The sequence below is a fragment of the Narcine bancroftii genome, chromosome 9, assembly GCF_036971445.1.
Source record: "Narcine bancroftii isolate sNarBan1 chromosome 9, sNarBan1.hap1, whole genome shotgun sequence".
NCBI lineage: Eukaryota > Metazoa > Chordata > Chondrichthyes > Torpediniformes > Narcinidae > Narcine > Narcine bancroftii.
The window spans coordinates 87,246,567-87,269,930 of record NC_091477.1 but is presented as its reverse complement, the minus strand read 5'-3'; the positions used below and the strand labels follow the sequence as shown (position 1 = coordinate 87,269,930).

At 40.6% G+C, this 23,364-nt stretch overlaps 1 protein-coding gene across 6 annotated transcripts in view; it reads left to right on the top strand.

Annotated features, from left to right (window-relative positions):
* prss59 (serine protease 59, putative) overlaps positions 1 to 23,364 on the top strand; it is a 63,341-nt gene that overhangs the window by 22,527 nt on the left and 17,450 nt on the right. For 2 of the 6 annotated variants that reach the window (XM_069896724.1, XM_069896723.1), the window contains exons 6-8: positions 4,702 to 4,903; positions 9,083 to 9,173; positions 16,358 to 16,554. In XM_069896724.1, the coding sequence (XP_069752825.1) occupies positions 4,702 to 4,903; positions 9,083 to 9,173; positions 16,358 to 16,554 (490 nt within the window). Of the gene's footprint in view, positions 1 to 4,701; positions 4,904 to 6,453; positions 6,659 to 9,082; positions 9,174 to 9,272; positions 9,863 to 16,357; positions 16,555 to 23,364 lie in introns of those variants that run through there. The other 4 variants (XM_069896727.1, XM_069896726.1, XM_069896729.1 and 1 more) reach the window with 4 other exon arrangements.

Genomic DNA, 23,364 nt, shown 5'->3' with positions numbered 1-23,364 from the left:
CTAAGACTGGTAACAATCTTCTTTCCTAAAGTTATTTAATATAAATACTGTAAGATTCCAGTGTGTGAGCTAATTCTTTGTGCAATCCAAATTAATATTACCTTTTCTTTATAATTTTCTTTTAATAATATTTTTATATAACTACATATATTATATCCATTGTTATTATAAGAGGGAGGGGAGGGGAGGTAATAGGGAGGGGTTAATGCACTATGTCATCACTGCATTCTTAAACTTAATCAAGTATTGACTCTGTATAATATATAGTTACATGGATGGAAAATTTTAAATAAAATATTTAAAACAACATAGTAACCTTTCATTCTCTTGCTTATTGTAGCTACATAAATCAACTTTAAAATATTCAAAGTCTGCTTTCAATATCTTCTGAAGACACCACTGAATGAAAGAAAATAAATGATCTCATCTGTGGATTAATTGAGTAGTCCCTTAGCTTTAAATAATGACCCCTGGTTCTCAATTCTTCCATAAGACAAAACAATCTCTCCATATCCATCCTGTAAGAACCCTTCAGATCTTGTGTGTTTCAGTCGAGTCTCTTTCATCTTTCCTCCTAAGACCAAATAATTTATTTCAAGGTTATTCTAGTAATATTTCTGAACTGCTTCCAATGAGCAGTCTTCCTTAAATAAGGAGACTGTACAGTAAAATGACGAGGACATCCAAATCTCTCTGCACATCAGCTCTGCAACCTCTTTCAATGTAGATAAAGTGCTTCTTCACTTTTCCAGACAAATAGTCAGTTTCAAATTTTCCCACATTATATACACAATTGACCTGATCTTTGTTTACCAATCTATATCCAGTTGAAACTTTCTCATTGTCACCTTTAAAGCTTACTTTTCTCTCTCTCTCTCTCTCTCTCTTTGTACGATCAGCAAATTTTTCAGCAATACATCATTTCTTTTATACATCTCATTTACATCAATTCTAAAATGTTGAGGGTCCCCTAACACTGAACCCACAATGGAGAATACACGACTTGCTATACACCTTGTTAACAAATAAAATGCCCTTGTGCTCAGAATCTTTTTCCTGATGGCCAGACAATTCTCTATCCATGCCCACACATTGGCTCCTGCAGTTTGAGCTTTTATTTTTCACATTAAACTTTGATGTGGCACCTAGTAAATGCCTGTGGAAATCTAGGGTGGGACAACGCAACTACAGCGCCAGTGACCTGGGTTTGAATCTGGCACTGTCTATAAGTATTTTGTTCATTCTCCCTATGTCTGCATGAGTTCCATCTGGGTGCTTTGGTTTCTTCCCACTGTTCAAAATGTATGGAGTGGGGGGGTATTGTAGGTTAATTGGGTCTATTTGGGCAACACAGGCTCGTGGACTGAAAGGACCTCTTATTGTGTTATACGACTAATTTTTTTTAAAAATATCTACTTGTTCCTTGTGATTCATGTTACTTTTTCAAAGACTATAATAAAGTGGTCAAACAAGATTGTTCGCTGGGCATGGTCTTATTCAATTCAAAGGGCTCAAACTTCATGTACATTTCTCCAAAGTCAAACTTGCTCAAATTTATTCTGATATTACTTCACTTTGTGACAAATGTGAAATATTCAATTCCTCATTGGTACATATGTTTTGGACTTGGCCTAATTTGCAAAAATATTGAACCAACTTTTTTTAGAACTTTTTCAACCATATTTAGGATCACTTTCGATCCATGTCCTGTAATTGCACTATTTGGTTTTTCTAAAGATATAATTTTATTTTTCTTCTAATCAAAGACAGGTTATAACATTCTCCACTTTTTTTAGCAAGATGAGCAATTCTGTTAAAATGGAAAGATGAGTTCCCACCGACACATAATCAATGGCTGTTAGATATGATGTCCTTTTAAAAACTGGAAAAAATTAGGCAAAATGTCACGAAAATCAAGACTTCTTTTGACAAGACTTGGGACCCATTTGTAGCTCAATTCTGTGATTTGACTAATTAAGTGGAGATGATGGGCGTGTTTGTTTAGATCCCCTGAGGCCGATTGTTCAGATTTAACACTACACACAATGTGAATCTTAAACTCGATTGTTGTTGTTTTGAATTTTTTTTCTTTTATCTTTTCTTTTTTTTCTTACTTATCTCTTATAATATCATATGAATGACCATTTATTGGATTTAGAATTAAGTAGTATTGCTACTATTTGTAAATCTGCAAAGGTTTCATTGCAATTGATTTACTGCTTTTTTGTTTGTTTTTCTGATAAAACTCAATAAAAATGATTTTAAAAGAAAATTTCCCCCCCGCCCAAAAAAATGGTTGCTCTCTTACAAAACCACATTGGCTTTGCCTTGAATTTTTCTAAATGCCCTGGTCTCACTTTGCTAATTTCTTTACTCTTTTCTTGTATCTTATGAATAAAAATACATGTACAACAGTCATTTTAAAAAGATTACCACAGAACCCTAGAATTTTGAAGGATTTCTATAAATTGCTTGTGCCTTTGAGACAGTGTCACTGCTTTGTAAGATGAGAGTTTATTCCTTGTTTCAAAATGTTGCAGTAATTCCAATAAAAATGTACCAAGTTACGGTGCCTGCCAAAGCCAGTAGATTGCTAGAATCTTGAGTATGTTGCTGGAAGAAATCAATGAGTCAGGTATCATCCATGGGAGAAGTGGTCAGTGAACATTTTTGGGTCTTTTAACAAGACCAGAAACATTGACTGACCATTTATAGCCATGGATGCTGCCTGACCTCTTGAGATAATTGTTTGCCCCTGTTTCTCACGGACTGGTTCCCTCTGTACTACTGCTGCTGCTGTACAGTGGGAAAGGACCCAAACCCTAATGACCAGTTTGCAGCAATTGGCATGACATGACCCAAATTTTATAAAATAGGCAGAGTAACCTCTGAATGAAGCAAACAGTGGTATTTCATTGTAGGACTCATTGTTCACACAACCGGGTCAAAAGAAACAAAGCTGAAGGGAACAACTCCTCACAGCATTCATTCAATCTAATTTAAAGGTGGAAGACATTATGCACTGCCTGTTGGTGAAGGTTTCCCAAGTACATTATGTTGCCCATGATTCCGGTGCTGGTTGTCTTTGAATTCAGGATTGACTGCATTTCCATATGATCATTAGGTTTAAGTCCTTTCAAGTTAGAATTAGGGTTCTGCAATCCTGAGATATCCACACATCAATGACTGCTATTCTCTGGTCAAGAGATGATTTCTCTTCCCTTAAGCAGCTTATCTGTGACCTCTTATATGTAAAGGAGTAGTTTTCATAGATTTATAGTTCCTCTGTCTGGAAATTCAATTCGATGGCATTGATTATTTATCTGTCATGCAAATGAAAATAGATGCTATCTGTTATGAAACAGGATGGTGATTATAGATATGTTTAGAACCATCCCAAGATCCCAAGATCGTGTTATATGACGAGCTCTCCACTGGCCACCATGACAGAGGTGCACCAAAGAAAAGGTACAAGGACTGCCTAAAGAAATCTCTTGGTGCCTGCCACATTGACCACCACCAGTGGGCTGATAACACCTCAAACCGTGCATCTTGGCGCCTCACAGTTTGGCGGGCAGCAACCTCCTTTGAAGAAGACCGCAGAGCCCACCTCACTGACAAAAGGCAAAGGAAAAACCCAACACCCAACCCCAACCAACCAATTTTCCCCTGCAACCGCTGCAACCGTGTCTGCCTGTCCCGCATCGGACTCGTCAGCCACAAACGAGCCTGCAGCTGACGTGGACTTTTTACCCCCTCCATAAATCTTCGTCCGCGAAGCCAAGCCAAAGAAAAAAAGAACCATCATGGACTGGTTTACCCTTGTACATCTATCAAAATGTCCTCAAAATGCTCCTTCTCGGGAAATTTGTCTTGGGAGCAACTATTGTTAGTCACACTTGGGCAGTTCAATCTTCACATTGCAGTTCTGGATCAGAACCCCTATAAAGTAAATCTCCTTTCATCATTGATCTTTATGCAATTCATTCACTCCACCTTCCCCCCCACCCCTCCCCTGCCCCCACAGTCTGCAGCAATTGCCACTGCCCCATACCATGCAATGTCGCCTACTAATTTGTAAGGTTAGGCCCCAGTCACTGATGCTCCTGACCCTTCCCTTTTTGATCCTTCTGCAACCCCCAACATCCCTCCAGTCATCAAGACATCTGATGGAGGTTATGGTCCCCAAGTAATCACCAAGTATATTTATAGATGACCTTGTATTCCTCCATTGTTCTCAAACATAAAACATAGAAGTACACCACAATCCTGATCATCCTGACATCCCCTTACACATAACCACACTAAATGTCCATATGTTCCAAATGGAACTTCAGCCACAGGTATTCCCTCTCCACTGTCATCCAGAACCAAGCCTGTGCAGTAGTGCCCAAAGCCTTAAGCATTAGTTGCATTATCACATCTTAAATCTGAACTAGGAGCGCATGAAGGAAATGGTCACTAAGGCATTATGGTAATGCCAGTTTAGCAAGAATTATAATTTCTAATCCACAATAAAATCCTATTCTATTTTTGGCTCTTTGAAATACCTTCATTAAATGACTATTAATTTACTTTTGAGCCTTATCTGTTTGAAGATAATGGAGAGCAGGAGGGTTAAGGATAAGTAATTATCTCATGCATTTTTCTCATGATTCCCTCTAAATGTCTCAATATTTCATCTGAATGTTTTGTAAATAGGACCCAAAAGGCACCAACATTACAATTGATATGCTCTGTACTATCATGGAAAATTCATCGCTGGGCATTCCTTACCAGAGATATGCTAAGGTCTCGCAGCTCCTACTGGATACGGATGAAGTAAAGTGTCTGGATGCAAGTTACAGAAAGTTTTTATCTGATATGATGAACACCTCCTGGGCTGCTCCAGCAGCAGATGGAAGTAGGGAAGTAATCAGTACTTCAAAACTGCTCTCTTATTCTTTCTTGGAATTTGAAATTAGTTAAAAAATAGTTGTAGACTTTATTTGAAATATATTATGAGTTTAATCTCACAGAGTAAGACTTAACATCAATAATATCTTATTGCTGTGATTTTATTCTCTTTCATGGGCCTGCATTGCCATGGTATCTATCACAATGAACTAATTGGATGGATTCCACAGTACAATCAAAAGCACAAAAATATATTTAATTAAAAAGAATATTTCTTGCTTTTATTAATTGTCACCAGATATTCTTCTGATGTTGAGCAAGCCTATAAAGATCAGAGTTGGTGAAATATTGGGCTGAATCCCAACTCTCAAAAATGCATGGTTTTGTGTTTTGCTGGAGATATTATCCCACTCATTTCTAGTCTTATTGAAGTTTGATGGGAAGGATCTGGTCTTCTGAATATTACACAAGGCTGCCTGCTGCCATATTAATAGACATAAGGATTTTTAATCTCAGGTGGCTGGATTTCCCAAGCTATGGAGAAATCCACCAATGAAAAGCGTGCAAGAGCAGCTAAAGGTACGAGGTAAATGGCTTTCCTGCACTGCTTGATGGCCAAAGGGTGCAGGAGTATTTCCTCCAGGCCCAGCATGCTACCCATAACCAAAAACTATCTAACCCACCATTCTCATCACCATTCTCAATCTGTCTCTGTGAATAACAGTGAAATTCCTGGCTATCTTATCACTCCCCACATAACAGATTTGTTGGCCTTCATATTCTACAACACATCTGATGAGAAAGAATCCTGCCTCAGAAATTGGAAACTGTTTATCCTGTAACTCAGGGGTGTCAAACTCAAATTCACGGAGGGCCAAAATTAAAAACTTGGACTAAGTCGAGGGCCGAACTAAATATTTATTGAAAATTTTCAACAACATCTGCATGTTTTCTCTTCTTTCAACATATGTAATGTTAAACTTTAGGATATAACTTTAGGAGGATAATGTTACAGGTCAGGAGTAGGTAGCTCAAGTTCACCCTTTGCTTGACCTGAGGGAAACCTATTTGAACCCTGTGGAGATGTAGTCAGCATTCACAGGCTGTGTCCATTTTGGCCTGCATCAGGACTCAGCATTTCCTGCTCACTCCTCAGGTTCTAGGCCTCTATTCACCCTCGACCCACCATCCCTCTACCTGACCAGTCCTTTACCCAACCTCTACTCACCCCTCACTCCACTCGCTCTGCCTCTACCCACCCCATCCTATACATGCCCCTCTACAGCCTCTCCCCTCAACCTGTTCCTCCCTCTACCCGTCTCTCACCCTCTAATCACCCCTCCCCTACTCGCCCTGCCCCTCCCCTTTTACCTCATCCCTATCCACCCCTCATTCTACTCATCCCTCCCTCTAACTGCCCCTCGCACCACCATAACTTCCCCTGCCCATTACTCCTCACCTACACTCTCTGCCCACCCCTGCTTACCCACCCACTCAGGCCCAGTGCGCTGCCGATCAGCCTTTGCGGACAGCCACCATCTCTCTCTTCACGTGCAGGGCCAAACCAGCCGTCCCTGGGGTCCGCGCGGGTGCAAGCGCTGAAGGCCGTGGCGACCGGGAGAAGTGCACTCGCGCTGTGGAAGGGCCGTCCGGTGCCAGTCGCGCGGGGCTCGCGCTGCCCGGGGTCCGTGCGCAGCCTGCCATGCCCGTCGCGCTGACAGGAAATCACAGGCGCTCGCCCATCCGACGCACCGCTCGACAGGTGGGAGAAGTGACTGGTTGTGCGGGGAGCCTTCCAACCGGCTTGCCGGCTGATGACATCGACAGACTTCTCGTGTTACAATTTCTCGTGTTACAATGGGGAAGGATGTGCAATGAAGGGGGAGGATGGTGGGGGTGACATTACCAAAAAACAGCATCGGCTCTCGCTGCAGGGCGGGCCACCTCTAATACATTTTTGAAATGATCTCGCGGGCCAAATATAATTATTAATTTGGCCCGCGGGCCAGAGTTTGACATGTGTGCTGTAACTGGAGCATCCCACCATCGGTCTCCCTCATTTAAACTCTGAAGGGTATTGAGAGTTCCGAATGTTCCAAATGGAACTTCAGCCACAGGTATTCCCTCTCCACTGTCATCCAGAACCAAGCCTGTGCGGTAGTGCCCAAAGCCCTGGGCATTAGTTGCATTATCACATCTTAAATCTGAACTAGGAGCGCATGAAGGAAATGGTCACTAAGGCATTATGGTAACGCCAGTTTAGCAATGAATTATAATTTCTAATCCACAATAAAAACCTATTCTATTTTTGGCTCTTTAAAATACCTTCATTAAATGACTATTCCTCCAGAGTTCATCTTTTGCATAGATCACACCTCCAAATTAAAACTCAGACTATTCATACCAATCTGCGTGGAAGATCAAAGCCATCTATTTAACCATTCAGTTTACAGGTACTGTACAAGACTACTACTGATGTTAAAAATGAGTGCGTGAGGAAAAGGGGGAGTTGTAACCTATTTTTCCAGAAAGCTTTCCCCATTTTGAAACTATTAATTGGTTAAAAAGCTGATTATTTATCCATATTTAATTATTATTATGTAAGATCAAATCAGCTACTAGCTTGGACATGTTTTATGGACACATTGACAGGTGAACTGATTTTTGCCAGCAGGACAGTTTGTGTCAATCATGGTGAAAGCAATATGGTTTTACTAGTCTCTGTTACTACAGTAACCACATAACTTAAACATGGTCCCCACCTTCCAGATATCACACCATGTATGTGGGGAGTGGGTACTAGAGAAAGGCTTTACTATTGACCCATTCTGCAATTTTCTCATTAATAATCATTTTGTTTGTGACATAACCTATTTTGTTTGGTTGGATTTGTTACATTATCACATAGAATTGTTGAATTATTACTGCACAGAAGGAGTATTCAATCCATTGAATCAATGTGAGATTCTTGTCGTAGAACCCTTTCAGTCCCTTTCCCTTCCTCCACCTCCATAAGTTCTGATTTTAGATTGGATTCATAGTATACCTGAAAGTTTATTTTAGAAACTGAACTACAGAAAAATGTAAATAATTTAAATACTGAAGGATTTATAAAGGAGACATTACATCTTATTGGCCAACAGTATTTAATTGAGGTCTTTGTTTAATATTAATATTTGTTATAAATGTTGACAAATTCTGCATTTTCTGAGTGAATAAGCCATAAAGAAATATTAATGGAGGCAAATGCTCAAAACTGAATCATTCATGATTGCTTCCAATAACGATTTATTTCCCATTGTATTCAATGAAACTGTCATTGTTTGAAATAATATCAACTCTCATTATGTAGAACTTTCTGAACATAAAAGCAAGTGAATTCTTTCAAAGTGTAATAAATGATATTAAGGCTTTATAATCTAGATTGCTTTGTTTTCATATGACCTACTGCGTATAAAACATATAAATGTAAGTTACAAAATACAAGAAAAGTACAATTTTTTTCTCGTATGTAATTTATATGTATCAACCTAAATCAGCTGAAGAAATTGCATGCTATGAATGATATTAGTGTTTCAAATATGCTGCATTGTGTGGGCGTTCTTGAATCACAGTCAGAAACCTTGTGCTCAATGTCTCCCCAATACTTCCAATCTCATTCTCATGTTAACATGTAATTATCCAAAAAATATTCTGAAAAGATTGTGAAGATAGAAAATGCCTATATTTCACCTGCTGAGATACTTTAGAACTTTTTAACTCCAGTACTTTTAAGTGTTCCGCCCCTTCCCCGCGATTTTCCCCTTTCTGAGCTGAAGCCGTCATCTTATTCTGGGCTTCAGTTCTCTGACCATTGGATGCTGGAGTGATGAGTTTTCTCTCATGGTTTGTGTTGGCTGAATATTCAACCTTGGGAGAGCAAATCAAGCTTGATGCTGTTCATTTAAAAATGTTGACAAATATTTTGATTGGCTTCATTGGTTCTGGTCAGAAGCAGGAAGGAATTTCTTCCATGATTTATGATATGAGAATTGCTACTCTGACTGGTTCACTGGTGGACAGCAAACCCAAGGTATCTGGCTGAGCATAACTTGATCTTTTGCCTTAACCCACTTAGTCGCAAAGTATTTTTACATGTTTATGCAATTAGTCACAATGTATTTTTGCATGTTTTTACTCATTCCAGGCAGACAATGGGCTTATCAGTCATGTACAGAATTTGGCTATTATCAGTCAACTCAATCATTGCTGCAGCCTTTTTCGGGCTTTCCCCTTAGGTAAGTTGAATTCTGGATTATCTGATGCTTGCTGTTTGCTTCTATTCATTATTCATCTTTTTAAAAATTAATTCTCAGCATTTTTGATTAAATTTTCAGTGAAATGTAGGATATTTCAAGAATATGCTATTCATAAGAATCTGACTTTGTTTGCAGCACATTGTGTTCCACTAACAGTATATTTTCACACATCTTGAACAAGTTAACATATAATTTAATCACAATAATTTTGAGAAGTTAATCAGTGGAGCACAAAACCAGTGAAGAAAGATCTAAACCACAAATGTAAGTGAATTACTAAAAAATCTCATTGTGCTTCGATAATATTAAATGTGGGAAGGAAAGGTGCTTTCCCATTTTTGTAAACAAACCACATTCTGTTACACTGTTTGAGCAAAAGACTAAAATCATCTCCACTTGATGAAGGTTGCGGAAAACGTGCATGATTAATGAAGAACATAAAAGATAAGGGTGTGGTGACACACAAATCTGTTGAGACGAACCGGCCCTACTTGTTCCGCATGGTCGGTGGGGCAGTTGCGGCAGAGATGACGACGCTCTTCCATGACAGAAGTTGGTGTGTGTGCTTGCATCAGCGTGATGCTAGCGGCAGAGCATATGCACGGTCTGACCACTCCGCTGAAAAGCAAACAAACGAAATTTAAATAAACATTCCTGCTGTGACTTCAGAGCTCAGAGTCTGTGTCTCCATTCTGTTCACTCGCTCGTATCCAGCACACTACATTTGGTGACCCTGATGAGTCTCCATGTTCTGTAGTCTCTTGCTGCAAGGATCCTGTAATGGTCGGTGTCGTAGCGCTCAAGCTACCCACATTCTGGACCAACAGGCCCTGCACCTGGTTTGGCCAGATGGAGGCCCATTTCCAGCTTAAGCAAATCTCCTCGGACTCCACCAGGTACTTCTATATTGTCAATTGTCTCGACAAGGACACTGCTGCCTGTATGGATGACCTAATCCAGGCGCCATCGGAGGAGGGTAAGTACCTGGCCTTAAAAAACCTCCTCATAGCCACCTCTCACGCCACAAAAGGGCAGCCAGGCTCTGCACCTCAATGGTTTAGGGGGCATAAGCCTTGCCTTATGTTCAAACAGGCCTCTCTGGAGCAAATGCCTGAGGACAGTCGCCTCCCACTCGCTGACACCGATTTCAGTGACCCTAGGAAGGTGGCTACTAGGGATGATGTCCTATACCACATGAATCGTGAAGATCCAGAGGCCCTTTACCAAATAATCAAACTGCAATAACAAATACCCCGCAAACCAAGCCCTCCAGCAGATAAGCACCCTTCCCGCCAGCCTCAAAGTTCCACAGAGCCATGCCTATGCTTCTATCACCAACACTGTGGGTCAGATGCATGAAAATGTCATCAATCCTGCTCGTTTCACCCCAGCTACAGTCAACAAGCCCCTGCTGGGAGCAGACTTTCTCCGGGCATACTCCCTCCTCGTCGACCTGCGAGGCAGATGGCTGGTACACGCAGAGACATTTCAAACCATCCTTCTCGGAATGTCAAATGGCTACAAACTGCTACTCATGCCTCCTTGCTGAGTTCCCAGCCATCCTGCGAACACTGTTCTCAGCTACTCAGCCACCCCATGGGGTGCAGCACCACATTTCAACCAAAGTTCTGCCAATTCACTCCTAGGCTATTGGCTGACATCCGACAAGCTCAAGCTCACAAGAGAGGAGTTTGCACGCATAGAAGAGCTGGGCATTGTCCGCAGGTCAGATAGCCCATGGTCCTCACCTCTGCACATGGTACCAAAGAGCAACTGCAGTTGGAGATCCTGTTATCGCACAGCCCTGTTATCGCACAGCCCTGATCAGCCTCCAGTTGGAAGACGCGCTATTCGATGATGGCAAGACCACTATTATCTTCAACATCTCCACTGACATTCCTTGGCCAGTGGTCCCAACAAAATGGCGCAAGGAGGTGTTCCACCTAATACATGGTTTGTCTCACCCCTCCATCTGCACCACAATCCACATGGTCTCAACCAGATTCGTCTGGCATGGCCTATGCAAGTGTGTCACAGAGAGGGCTAGGGCATGCCCTGACTGCCAACTGGCAAAAATCCAGACCCACATCCGCCCGCCAGTGCTGTTTCCAACATGTGGACGTTGTCGGGCCCCTTCCCATCTCTAGAGGACAGAGGTACTTCATGGTCAACAGGCACACGAGGTGGCCCGAGGCAGTTCCCCTCCCCTGACATAGCTGCAAACACATGCCAGGATATTCCTCTTCTCCTGGATTGCCCATTTTGGCATTCCCTCACACATTACCATGGACCGGGGGACCCTATTCACGTCGTCCCTATGGTCCAACCTTGCCAAATCCTGGGCACTGACTTGCACCACACTGACTCTCAAACCCCCAATCCAATGGTCTGGTTGAGAGGTTCCATCTTCACCTCAAGGCTTCCCTCATGGTACACCTAGATGGCTCCAACTGAGTGGATGAGCTTCCCTGGGTCCTCCTCAGCTTCCGCACAACCCCAAAAGAGGACCTGCAGGCCTCCACCATGGAACAGCTCTACAGTGACACCCTCACAGTGCCAGGTGAGTTCCTACCCTCCTTCACACAACAGCCCCAGGACCCTGCCGAAGATCTGCTGCGTCTCTGCCAGAAACTAGGTACCCTGGCTCTGCCAGCCCTAACCAGACACTATAAACCCCCCACTCGAGTGCCCTCAGATTTAATGATTTGTGCTTTTGTGTTTGTACATATGGGTGGCCACAGAGCACCACTCCAGCACCCCTACAAGGTGCTCCACCACACCACCTCCACTTTCACTTTCCAGGTCGGCGAGAGAGAGGACATCTTCACGGTAGACCGCCTGAAACCGGCACATCTTGATCAGACACAGCCAGCCCTAGTGCAGCGGCCACCTTGCCAAGTCACCATTGGTGCCAGTTCTGGGGGTGGGGGGGGGGGGTTATGTGGCGATGCACCAATTTGCCGCGATGAACTGGCCCCACTTGTTCCGCGTGGTTGGCGGGTAGTCGCGGCAGAGATAGTGACTTTCTTCCATCTCTTCCACTCTACGATGGAAGTTGGCGTGTGCGTCTGCACACTCCGCTGAAAAGCAAGCGCGCAAAGTTTAAATAAACATTCAAGCTGCAGCTTCAGAGCTCACAGTCTGTCTCCAGTCTGTCCACTCGCTCACATCCAGCATACTAGAAAGGCATATGCATAAAGTTAAGGCTTTGGAGTTAGCAGTAGTCACTGTGCTGAATGGCTATGCTCAGGATAAGTATAAGGTAATGGTCAAAAGCTTAATTGAATAAGTTGTCCCTGGTGTATATGGGTGAAAACCAAGAGCTGCTGGGCATATGAGTAAACAGATTTCAGAATCAAAAATGGGGGAACAGGATCGATGAGAATGTATTGATAATGTGCTGAATGGTTTCCATCTGTGTTTAAATGATATATGAAATATGAGTACCTGTCATAATTATACTGACTCAATAAAAATGTAGTAAATAAGATGGTAGAATTGTACCATGCAAATACCTTAATGCTGACATTTACATTCTACATTGTCATTCTGGAGGTGAGAATTGTTCTCGACAAAATGGCTTTCATCAACTAAACTTCACTAATCCTTGTTTAATATTAAAACAAAAGCATTTACAGACAGAGAAAAAAACAGAGTTAACATTCTAACATTTTCTTTTTTTTAATTTTTTTATTTTTCACACCATAAACCACATTAACCATGATACATACTTTTTCCTTTTCAAATATATACAGTGCCATTTTCTCCCCCCCCACTCCTCCCATCCCACCCTCCCTACCTCCCCCCTCCCGTCCATTTAAAGTACAAAATCTAAGATACATTAAACCAGTCAAACAATGTTGTCATTCAATAAAAATAAACAAGAAATTCCACTGAGTCAATTCTTTTCATTTCCTTCTCCTTTCGTTAATTTAGGTAGTGAATGTCCCCGGTAGGTTTTCGCTATTGTGTTTCATGTAAGGCTCCCATATTTGTTCAAATATTTCAATATTATTTCTTAAACTATATGTTATTTTTTCTAATGGAATACATTTATTCATTTCTATATACCATTGTTGTATTTTCAAATTATCTTCCGATTTCCAGGTTGACATAATACATTTTTTTGCTACGGCTAGAGCTATCTTAACAAATCTTTTTTGTGCATCATCCAAATCAATTCCAAATTCTTTGTTTTTTATGTTACTTAGAAGGAAGATCTCTGGGTTCTTTGGTATATTGTTTTCTGTATCATTCTAACATTTTCAATGAAGGTAATTGAGCAGAAGCATCAACTTAATGTATCCAGAGATACTATCTGCATACTTTTAAACTTTTAATAATACTTCTTATTTTACATGCTTAAAGAGAGAGTAAAAACATGTAGTTGCTAAGAACTGAAGGAAATAATTGCATTAGGCAGGCAAAGATTCATTGTTCTAAAAAGAACAAAATAGAATGAGTTGAGACCACAGCATTTTGCAGAGGGCCAGTAATCGAGTTTACGAACTTTGCAATTGATATATTACAACATCTACACAAGATAGTATACATCGTCTATACCAGTGATTCTCAACCTCTTTCTTTCCATTCACATACCACTTTAAGTATTCCCTATGCCATTGGTGCTCTGTGATTAGTAAGGGATTGCTTCAGATGGTATGTGGGTTGAAAGAAAAAGATTGAAAACCTCATTGACTTGTTATGGGCAAGGTTTCATAACTCCAAAAGAAATGGACCAATGACAATTTTTCTCAAGGAAAATATTTCAGTAACAATTGGGTCTAGAGCAGTGATTCTCTGGGAAGGGAATCCATTCACATACCACCTTATGTAATCCCTTACTAATCACAGAACACTGATGGCATAGGGATACTAAAATAAGATATACACTTCCATCTTACATAGTGGTGTCAAGGAGCACCTATCACATTGGATTCTGCTCTTGAAAATATTTCATACATTTCTAAAGCTCTTTGTTGCCAGTAAACTGCTTTGAGATGTTTTTAAGGCACAGACAATACTATGTAAATGCAAATCTTATATTTAATGAAATCACCAGTTGCCTCTATTGTACAGTTTATGACAGAATCATAAGTAACATCTTTGTTCTAAACCTTAGAACACAATATTGATAGTTTATAGTACACATTGTTGGTTGCCTTTATTGCTGACTACTTCCAGTTTACTGTGCAGCAGGACACAAAAAGAAAATGCATGTAAATCTGTGAAGGGATGGTCTCTCTGATTGGCGTGCCTGTTTTACTACTGGAGTAGGCAGTTGTCAGTCTTGTCAGCCAGAATTCCATGCCCTTATACATTCCTAGTTGATGGCTCTGGACAGTTCTGAGGTCAGAATAATGTTGTCACTGAAGGATCTTAGACGTGATGCCATTGCAGATGCAGATGGGAGACCTCCTACCTCTTCACTTGCTTTGCTGTTGTCTGTACTGTTATTCTTTCAGCATAAACCTTGGTTATTAGGGAACATCCAACATTCACAAGGGCCAAGCACACAAAAGATAAATTGTTAACGCTGCAAAATTATGAGTCCTGTTGGGAACTCACAGTTCTTGCCCAAAGCAACAAAAAAGGTAAATGTTGTGATGACCTTTACTGCCACTTGTTATGCATTACTGATCATTACCTAGCCCTACTTAGACTAGATAACACATTAACTGTTACCTCTTGCTTGATAAGTTATTATATCAGCATTCAATGGTCTACCATGGAAGATTAATGACTGCAATAGTGAATGCATTGCCTGGGCTAATTTTGTTTACCGGATTGTATTTTGTACAATGAAAGCAAAAATAAGTGATTTAAATAGCAAAATTTCCCAGTAGTAAAACAGTTACCAATGGTTAGAGTGACATTTAGGAAACAGCTATTCAAATAATTTATTCTGCTTTTGTTTTGATACTTTTTGTTTTGAAGGTTTCTTCTTGCTAAGTTCATGTATTTGATATTAGAACAAAATGTTCGCTTTCCAGGATGACTCTGCACATTTGGAATATAGAAGTTGCTTATGAGCAAGCTTCAGACTCTGTTTTGTTGACAATCAGTAAGCCAAGTTACACAGAAAGTTATGCCAGTTGTACATTGGCTTTGCCAGTGGGAATTCACACTGAAATTTCCAATTTGGGAGCATAAGGATAAAATGAACAGAAAACAAGAGGAAGTCATCAAACATGCCAGTTGTATGTTGGCTATACAGTATCTTTGCAAGACAACTGTGGAATCCAAATTCACTCCTGACATGAACATAATTTTTAGTTGCCTCTTCTCTGCTTTGTGAAAGAAGGATCGAAGTCTTTTAGATGAGGTTTTGGACTGAAATCTTGCGTATTTCAGTGATCGTACAGCACTTTGGGACACTCTAAGATCATGCAGTTTAATGCACTAATGTGAGTCTTTTTTTAAATTGAGATCTTCTCCTCCTACTCTCTTTCTCTTTGGCTTGGCTTCACAGACGAAGATTTATGGAGGGGTAATGTCCACGTCAGCTGCAGGCTCGTTTGTGGTTGACAAGTCCGATGCGGGACAGGCAGACACGGTTGCAGCGGTGGCAAGGGAAAATTGGTGGGTTGGGTTTTTCCTCCTTTGTCTTTTGTCAGTGAGGTGGGCTCTGCGGTCTTCTTCAAAGGAGGTTGCTGCCCGCCGAACTGTGAGGCGCCAAGATGCACGGTTGGAGCCGATATCAGCCCACTGGCGGTGGTCAATGTGGCAGGCACCAAGAGATTTCTTTGGCAGTCTTTGTACCTCTTCTTTGGTGCACCTCTGTCTCGGTGGCCAGTGGAGAGCTCATCATAGAACACGATCTTGGGAAGGCGATGGTCCTCCATTCTGGAGACGTGACCTACCCAGCGCAGTTGGATCTTCAGCAGCGTGGATTCGATTAACATTAAACATTAAAGGAATTAACCCATTACTTGCACAAAATGCAGGGTTCAACTATTTTTTTTTATCATATGCTACAATTTTCATCAAAGTTATCTCATTGAAAATTTATTTTGTAAATTCAAAATTAATACTTACAGATCACATTTGTTTTTTTGTATAATTCAAGGGTATAATACAAAAGTCTTTCTCTGAAGTCTTTATTAATTATGAATAAAAGGGATTTTTTTTTTACAAATACTTGTTTTATTTTTCTGTTTTAGTTACAAACTTCAGCAATGCATAGATTTATTTGGTCCTGCCTTTAATCATACTGTAGTAGCTGAGGCTGTGCAGCACACCAATGAAAACTATGGAGGCCTTAATATTAAAGGAAGTCGAATAGTCTTCCCTAATGGCTCAAAGGATCCTTGGCATATACTGAGCATCACCAAAGGTCATAAAGCTATTTACATTCAAGGTAATGATATTAAGGATATAAATGTTCTGATTTCTGCTGGTTTGCACTTATTTAACCTGTATAATCGAAGTTGAAAAATCGATTGAAACTGTACCGAAATTCAAAAAATGTTTCATAAATGTTAAGTATCCACAATCTTTAAAACTGGTTTCAAAATGCTTTTTCCAAAGAACACTCGCCTTTCCCCAGATCAAAATAATGAACAAGGTGCATTTCTGATGATTGAATCCATTTTTGCTTGTCTGTGAAACATTGTATTCATTTACTGTATGAACATTTTAAAATGTTTTATTTTTTAAAATGCACAGAATGACTATATAGTGGTCAATGAAACTGGTAAAGGATTCAGGAAAATTGGTAATTTTTAGGGATTTAGAATCTGTTTGTCACAGGTGGATGATTAGATACTCCAAAGCAAACAATTATAACTACTTTATGAAAAAGAGTATTTTCATTTGTTAATAAATCTGCAACAGTTATGATTGACCTACATCTACAAATAATTTTAATGCATAAAAATGATCATTTGTTCCAGCTCCACTTATCGATAGAATAATTTATATTTTCTATTATTAAAATCATTTCATGTATGCTAACACACTGTATGTCTCATTGCCCAGAGCAGGAATGATCCCTACTGGGTATTTTATGCAATCTGGGGCATCATTTTGTAGTGGACTTGCGTTGTAAGACTTTTGAGTAGGTGAAGAACAGAATTTAATTAAACACAAAAGTCTACAGATGCTCTGATTGTATTAAAAACACAAAACTTCTGAAGGAACTCAGCAGGTCACACAGCATCCTTGGAGGTGAAGATATTTAACCAACGTTTCGGACCAGAGTCCTTCTTCAAGATATAAGCAAAAAGCAGGCAGGCATCTGAATTAAAAAGGCTGGGGGAGGAGCAAAGGCCAACAGGTAAAAGGCCATAATTTGGCATGGATGGTAGGTCAGAGGAAAGGTGAGAATTGATCAGGAGACTGGGTGGCTCTGTGATTGCAAACCTGGTGTAAAGGAGATGGAGGAGAGAGGGGGAGGCAAGGAAGATAGGGATGGGGAAGGGGAGAGACATAGGGATAGGAAAGGGGAGAGACATAGGGAAAGGGAAAGAGGAAAGACATGGGGATGGGGAGAGTCATTGGAATAGGACAAGGGGAGATACAGGGTAGGGGGAAGTGAAGCTAATGGAAACCAGAGAAGTCAATGTTAATGTCATCTGATTGGAAGATGTCCAGAATGAATTATATGAGGTGTGATTCCTCCAATTTTTGGGTGGTCTCAGACTGGCAGTGCATGAGACCATGGACACGCGAATGGGGCAAGGAATTAAAATGGATTGCCACTGGGATATCCCACTAATGCAGTGGACCAGAGTGAAGGTGCTCAATGAAGTGATCTCCCAGTCTGTGTCCAATCTCCCCAGTGCAGAGGAGGTCACAATAGGAGCACCGAATGCAGAAGATGGCTCCTGCAGATTCATAAGTGAAGTGTTTTTTTTCACTTAGAATGTCTATTTGGGACTCTGAATGCGAAGTGGACGGGATGCGAAGGAGGTGTGGGCACAAGGGCAGCATTTCTTGCAGCCACAGGGGTAATGTAACAGCACTGATTTAACACAGCTTACAAACAAATAAAGAATACACTCACTCATTTCTTTCAGCATACCATGAAGTCAGCTTTCTTTCTTATTATTCACTAGACACAACAATGCATTCCTCAACTTCCCAAACTCCATCCAGCTAAACTCCTCTGACCTTCTCATTGGCTCACTGATGCTCACACTCTCCTCTTCCTGTGTTTGAGATTCATCACCCATATACTGACGCGCAATACACCAGCTCATGTGTGCTATTATTCATGTGCTATGTCATGAGCAGTGGCTGGCACCCCTCCGGTGAAGGTAAGTACACGACCATGACAGTAGCTACTAAGGGGATGATTGGTGGGGAGGGAAAAATGGACAAGGGAGCAGACCCTAAGAAAGCAGAAGAAAAGAATATGTTTTTTTTTAAATTTTCCCTAAAGCTTTGTTCTTTATCCTTTTCCTCCTTCAAATCATTATATCGTCCATTCTTTACCAGACATAAACTTGGAATACAGTTTCAGTACAATAACAAAACGCATCAGAGATAATTTTGTTCAGAGATATTCTTAAAATGTCACCAAATCTGCCATCACAGGATGTGGAGAAGTTCATTTATCTTAACTAGAATTTTATCTGCAGTCCAATAACCAATATATTATTTGCTCTCAAACCTAGATAGGTGGTCTGGACAATTGTGGAACTGCTGTTTGTGGAAAGTTACTGTCTGATAGATGACTAGCACATTTCAAACTTTGCATTATATTCCAAGAGGATTAGTCAACTATAAATGCTGTGGACTGCTCCAAGGTTTTGTGAAGTATGTGCAAGTGCAAAGCATTCTTGTGTTTTTATCTATTGGCCTGATCATTTCACTTTGCATGACTGGTTTTAATGATTCATGGGATATCTTCTTTATTTTATTCTGCAAACTTGAAGGAATCCATAACCATGCTCCTCATATGAAACACATGTCAAGTAATTTTTACCCACCATTCCTCTGATAATTGAGATTTATTTGCATCTTATCAGGAAGATAATGTATGACTTTAAATTTTCACTTCCTTCCAAAATCTTGATTCCAATTTCTCTAATCTTTACCATTAACATCTCTCCATGATACTGACTCTATGCTGAATTTGACTACCAAGAGTACCTTTGAATAAATTTGCTCCACTGTTTGTGGCTATCTTCAATTGGACTCCTGAAATGCTACGATTCAGAATTTCCTTCCTAAATCCTTAACATCCTCCTCTTTATATATTTGCCTTTTATTTCTTACCTGGATGAATATCAGTTGGGTTCAGTAATGCTCCCATAGAACGCCATGGGGCATTCTTACAATGTCAATGACACCATATGTTTGGAAGCTACATTTTCTTTTATCTTGAAAATCTCATTACTCGCATTAGCTTTCCCCATGTAATAATGCTATCACAGCTCTTTGTACTTTTGATTTGATAGAGTGTGATTTGTAACAATTCTGTGTATAGTAAAACCCCTGGTATCTGGCACCTATGAGAATTTTCCAGTTGCATGAGACTGCGCCTTGCATGATTAGTGAATTAACCACTAGGGGGCGCCAATTCGAAACTCGACTTTTTACCTATTTATTTTCAGTAACTCTTTTTGGTCATTTGCTTGAGGCTGCTGGTTGTTTGAATTCCAGATAAGGTTTTGCTGTAAATGAATGTACTAATTCTTGAACAAGAATTAATGAGAGTTGATTTTTCATGATGATGCTGTCAAGTTATTCAGCCGAGGATCTATTAAATCATCCAATGAACAAAAATGTAGAAATTTTGAAAGCAACATCTATGAAACATAGTCCAATAATCCATGCTGATATGTTTCAGTCTGGGCCTATGACAATTACAGCACAGGCTGATGAGACAGGAAAGAATAAAATCAAGTTTTCATGTTCACTTTTGATCCATAGAACATTGCAGCAAATAAACAGGCCCTTCTAGTCTGTGCTGATCTATTATTCTGCCTAGATCTACTGGCCTGCACCAGTCCATGGTCCTCCATATCCCTCCCATCCATTAACCTGTCAAAATTTTTCTGAAGTGTTAAAATTGAGCCTGCATTCACCATTTCAGCAGGCAGCGTGTTCTGTACTCCCACTATTCTCTCCACGAAGAATGTTCCCCCTAAACTTCTCCCCTTTCACCCTTAACCCATGTCTTCTGGTTTGCATCACTACTTGCATTTACGCTATCCACTCACCATCATTTTGTATACATCCTTTAAATCTCCTCTCATTCTTCTATGCTCCAGAGAATAAAGTCCTAACTAATAAAAGAGCTAACCTTTCCCTGTAACTCAGTTCCTCAAGTCCCGGCAACATCCTATTAAATGTAAAACACAAAAGTTTACGGACACTGTGGTTGAAGTAAAAACTCAGGCTTAAGCCCTTCATCAAGGGTTGAAAAAAATGTCAGTAGGCATCCAAATAAAAGGGTAAGGGGGAGGCTGACTCAGATGCCACTTTCAACAACAGCTTCTACCTGGAACAGGATGTTGCGTATGTACCTCTAATGGGAAAATTCTAACATCTCCAACCTCATTTGAAAACTGGTAACTTCTCTTGTAACTTTGAGTCTCCTCACCCTGTGACTGTGGATTCCAGTTAACACAGGTACATAATGGGAGTTAAGGGGAAGAAAGACATGTACATAAGGTTTAGGAAGCAAAAGACAGGATGGACTCATAAGAATTATATGAAAGCCAGGAAAGAACTGAAGAAAGAACTTAGGAGAGCTAGAAAGGGGCACAAGAATGTCTGGCAAGTAGGATTATGTAAAATCCTAAAGCATTTTATGCATACATGAAGAACAGAAGGATGACTAACTTAAAGATAAAGGAGACAACATGTACCTGGCAGTATAGGAAGTAGGGGAGATCCTAAATTAATATTTTACTTTAGTGTTCACCAGAGGGAGGAACTTGGAAAATCTGAGGTCAGTATAGAACAAGCATGCGTGCTGGAACAAGTTGAGGTAAAGAAAGAGGACATGCAAGATCTTCTTAAAAACACTAGGATTGAGAAGTGCCCGGGACCAGACAAGATATTCCTGAGGTTACTACAGAAAGTGAGAGAAGAGATTGCTGGAGCATTGGCAATCATCTTTGCATCTTCCCTGGCCACAGGACAGGTACAGATGGATTGGAGAATGGCAAACGTAGTCCCCTTGTTTAGGGAGAATCCTGGGATGTATAGACCAGAGAGCCTTGAGTCAGTGGTGTGCAAACTATTGGAGAGGATTCTTAGGGTCAGGATTTATGAGCATTTTAAGAAGCACAGTCTTCCCAAGAATAGCCAGACTTTGTGAAGGGCAAAGTGAGTTTTTTGAAGAAGTAACAAAAGAAATTGATGAAGGTCAGGTGGTGAATGTGATGAGCATAGATTTTAGTAAGGCATTTGATAGGCTAGACTCATTCAGAAAGGTCATGAGGCTTGGTATCTATGGAACCTTGGCTTTGCGGATTGAGAATTGGCTTGCCTGCAGGAAGTAAAAGGTAGTAATCGATGGGGCATATTCTGCCTAAAGGTCAGTGACAAGTGATGTTCTGCAGGGATCAGTTCTGGGACCCCAGGTCTTTGTGACTTTTTTAATAAATAACCTGGATGAAGTCTGAGAAGGATGGGTCAGTAAGTTTGGAGATGACATATAGGTTTGAGGTATGTGGAGGCTGTAGAAGGTTCCCATAGGTTACAACAGGATATAGACAGGATATAGATTTTGGTGGAAAAGTGGCAGATGGAATGGCACAATCTGGAAAATTGTGAAGTGATGTATTTTGGAAGGTCAAACTTAAAGGTGGAGTAGATGGTGAATGGCAGGATTCTTAAGAGTGTGGAAGAACAAAGGGACCTTGGGGTCCAAATCCATAGATCTCTCAAAGTAGCCAGGCAGATTGATAGGGTTGTTCAACAGGCTTATGATATGCTGGCCTTTGTTAGTAGGGGATTGAATTCAAGGGACAAGAGGTGATGTTACAAGTCTATATATCTCTGGTTAGTCCACACTTGGAATATTTTATTCATTTCTGATTGTCTCATTAAAGGAAGAATGCAGAAACTTTAGAGAGGGTGCAGAGCAGATTTACAGGATGTTGCCTGGTTTGGAGTATATGTCCAAGAGGAAAGGTTAACGGAGCTAAGGCTTTTCTCTTTGGAATGAATAAGGATGAGAAGTGACTTAATAGAAATTATGAGAGGCATTGATAGGATAGACAGCCAGCACCTTTTCCCCAGGGCAATAGTAGCAAATATCAAAGGACATTTGTAGAAGGTGAAGGGAGGAAAGTTTAAGGGAGATGTCTGTTTTTTCACAAAGAGTTGTGGGTGTCTGGAATGCATTGCCAGGGATGGTGCAGGAGGCTGGAACCTTAGGAGCATTGTCTTGGACAGGTACATGGATTCAAGGGAAAATAGATGATTATGACTGATTTTGATTGTTGAGTAGGTTTGAGTAGATCAGCACAACATCATGGGCCAAAGTGCGTGTCTTGTGTGTAATGTTCAATGTTCTATGCCCACGCTGACCAAAATGTACGTATACCAGTCCCATCATATCCATATATCTGTCCATTTTTTCTTAAACATTGCTCAGGCACCTCCTCCACCAGTCCATTCCATGCACCCACCACCCTCTGTATAAAAAAAAAGTTACCCCTCAGGTTCCCGTTATATCCCTCCCTCCTCACCTTAAACCTTTGCCCTCTGGTTACTGATTCCCGTCCTCTGGGCAAGACTCGTTATGTTCACCCAATTTATTCCTCTTATCATTTTGTACATCTCTGGGATCAATCCTTATCCTCCTGCGATCCAAGGAATAAAGCCCTAGCCTGTTCAACCTCTCCCAAAAGCTTAGGCCTCTGAGTCCTGGCAACATCCTAGCTTCTGAGGTTCTTATTGGATTTTCTCCAAAAACTCCTCCAAATCCTCCCCAGAAGCTTTATGACCACAAGAGTTCTTTGCTAAATATTTTCCAAGAGAAGTGAAAGCTGTAAGAACTGAGCCTCACATGTGATCTGAAGTTGATTTCTGAAGTACACTCCATGATGTATAGCTGAAAATCACCTTTCTCCTGGAGGCAAAGGGATGGTTAACATTTTGTGTCCATCTGCCATCACCTCCACAACACCTGGTTCTAATAAATTTTGTGACACATGTTCATGACAATAAACCTGATTCTGATTCTATCACCTACAGCCCTTCT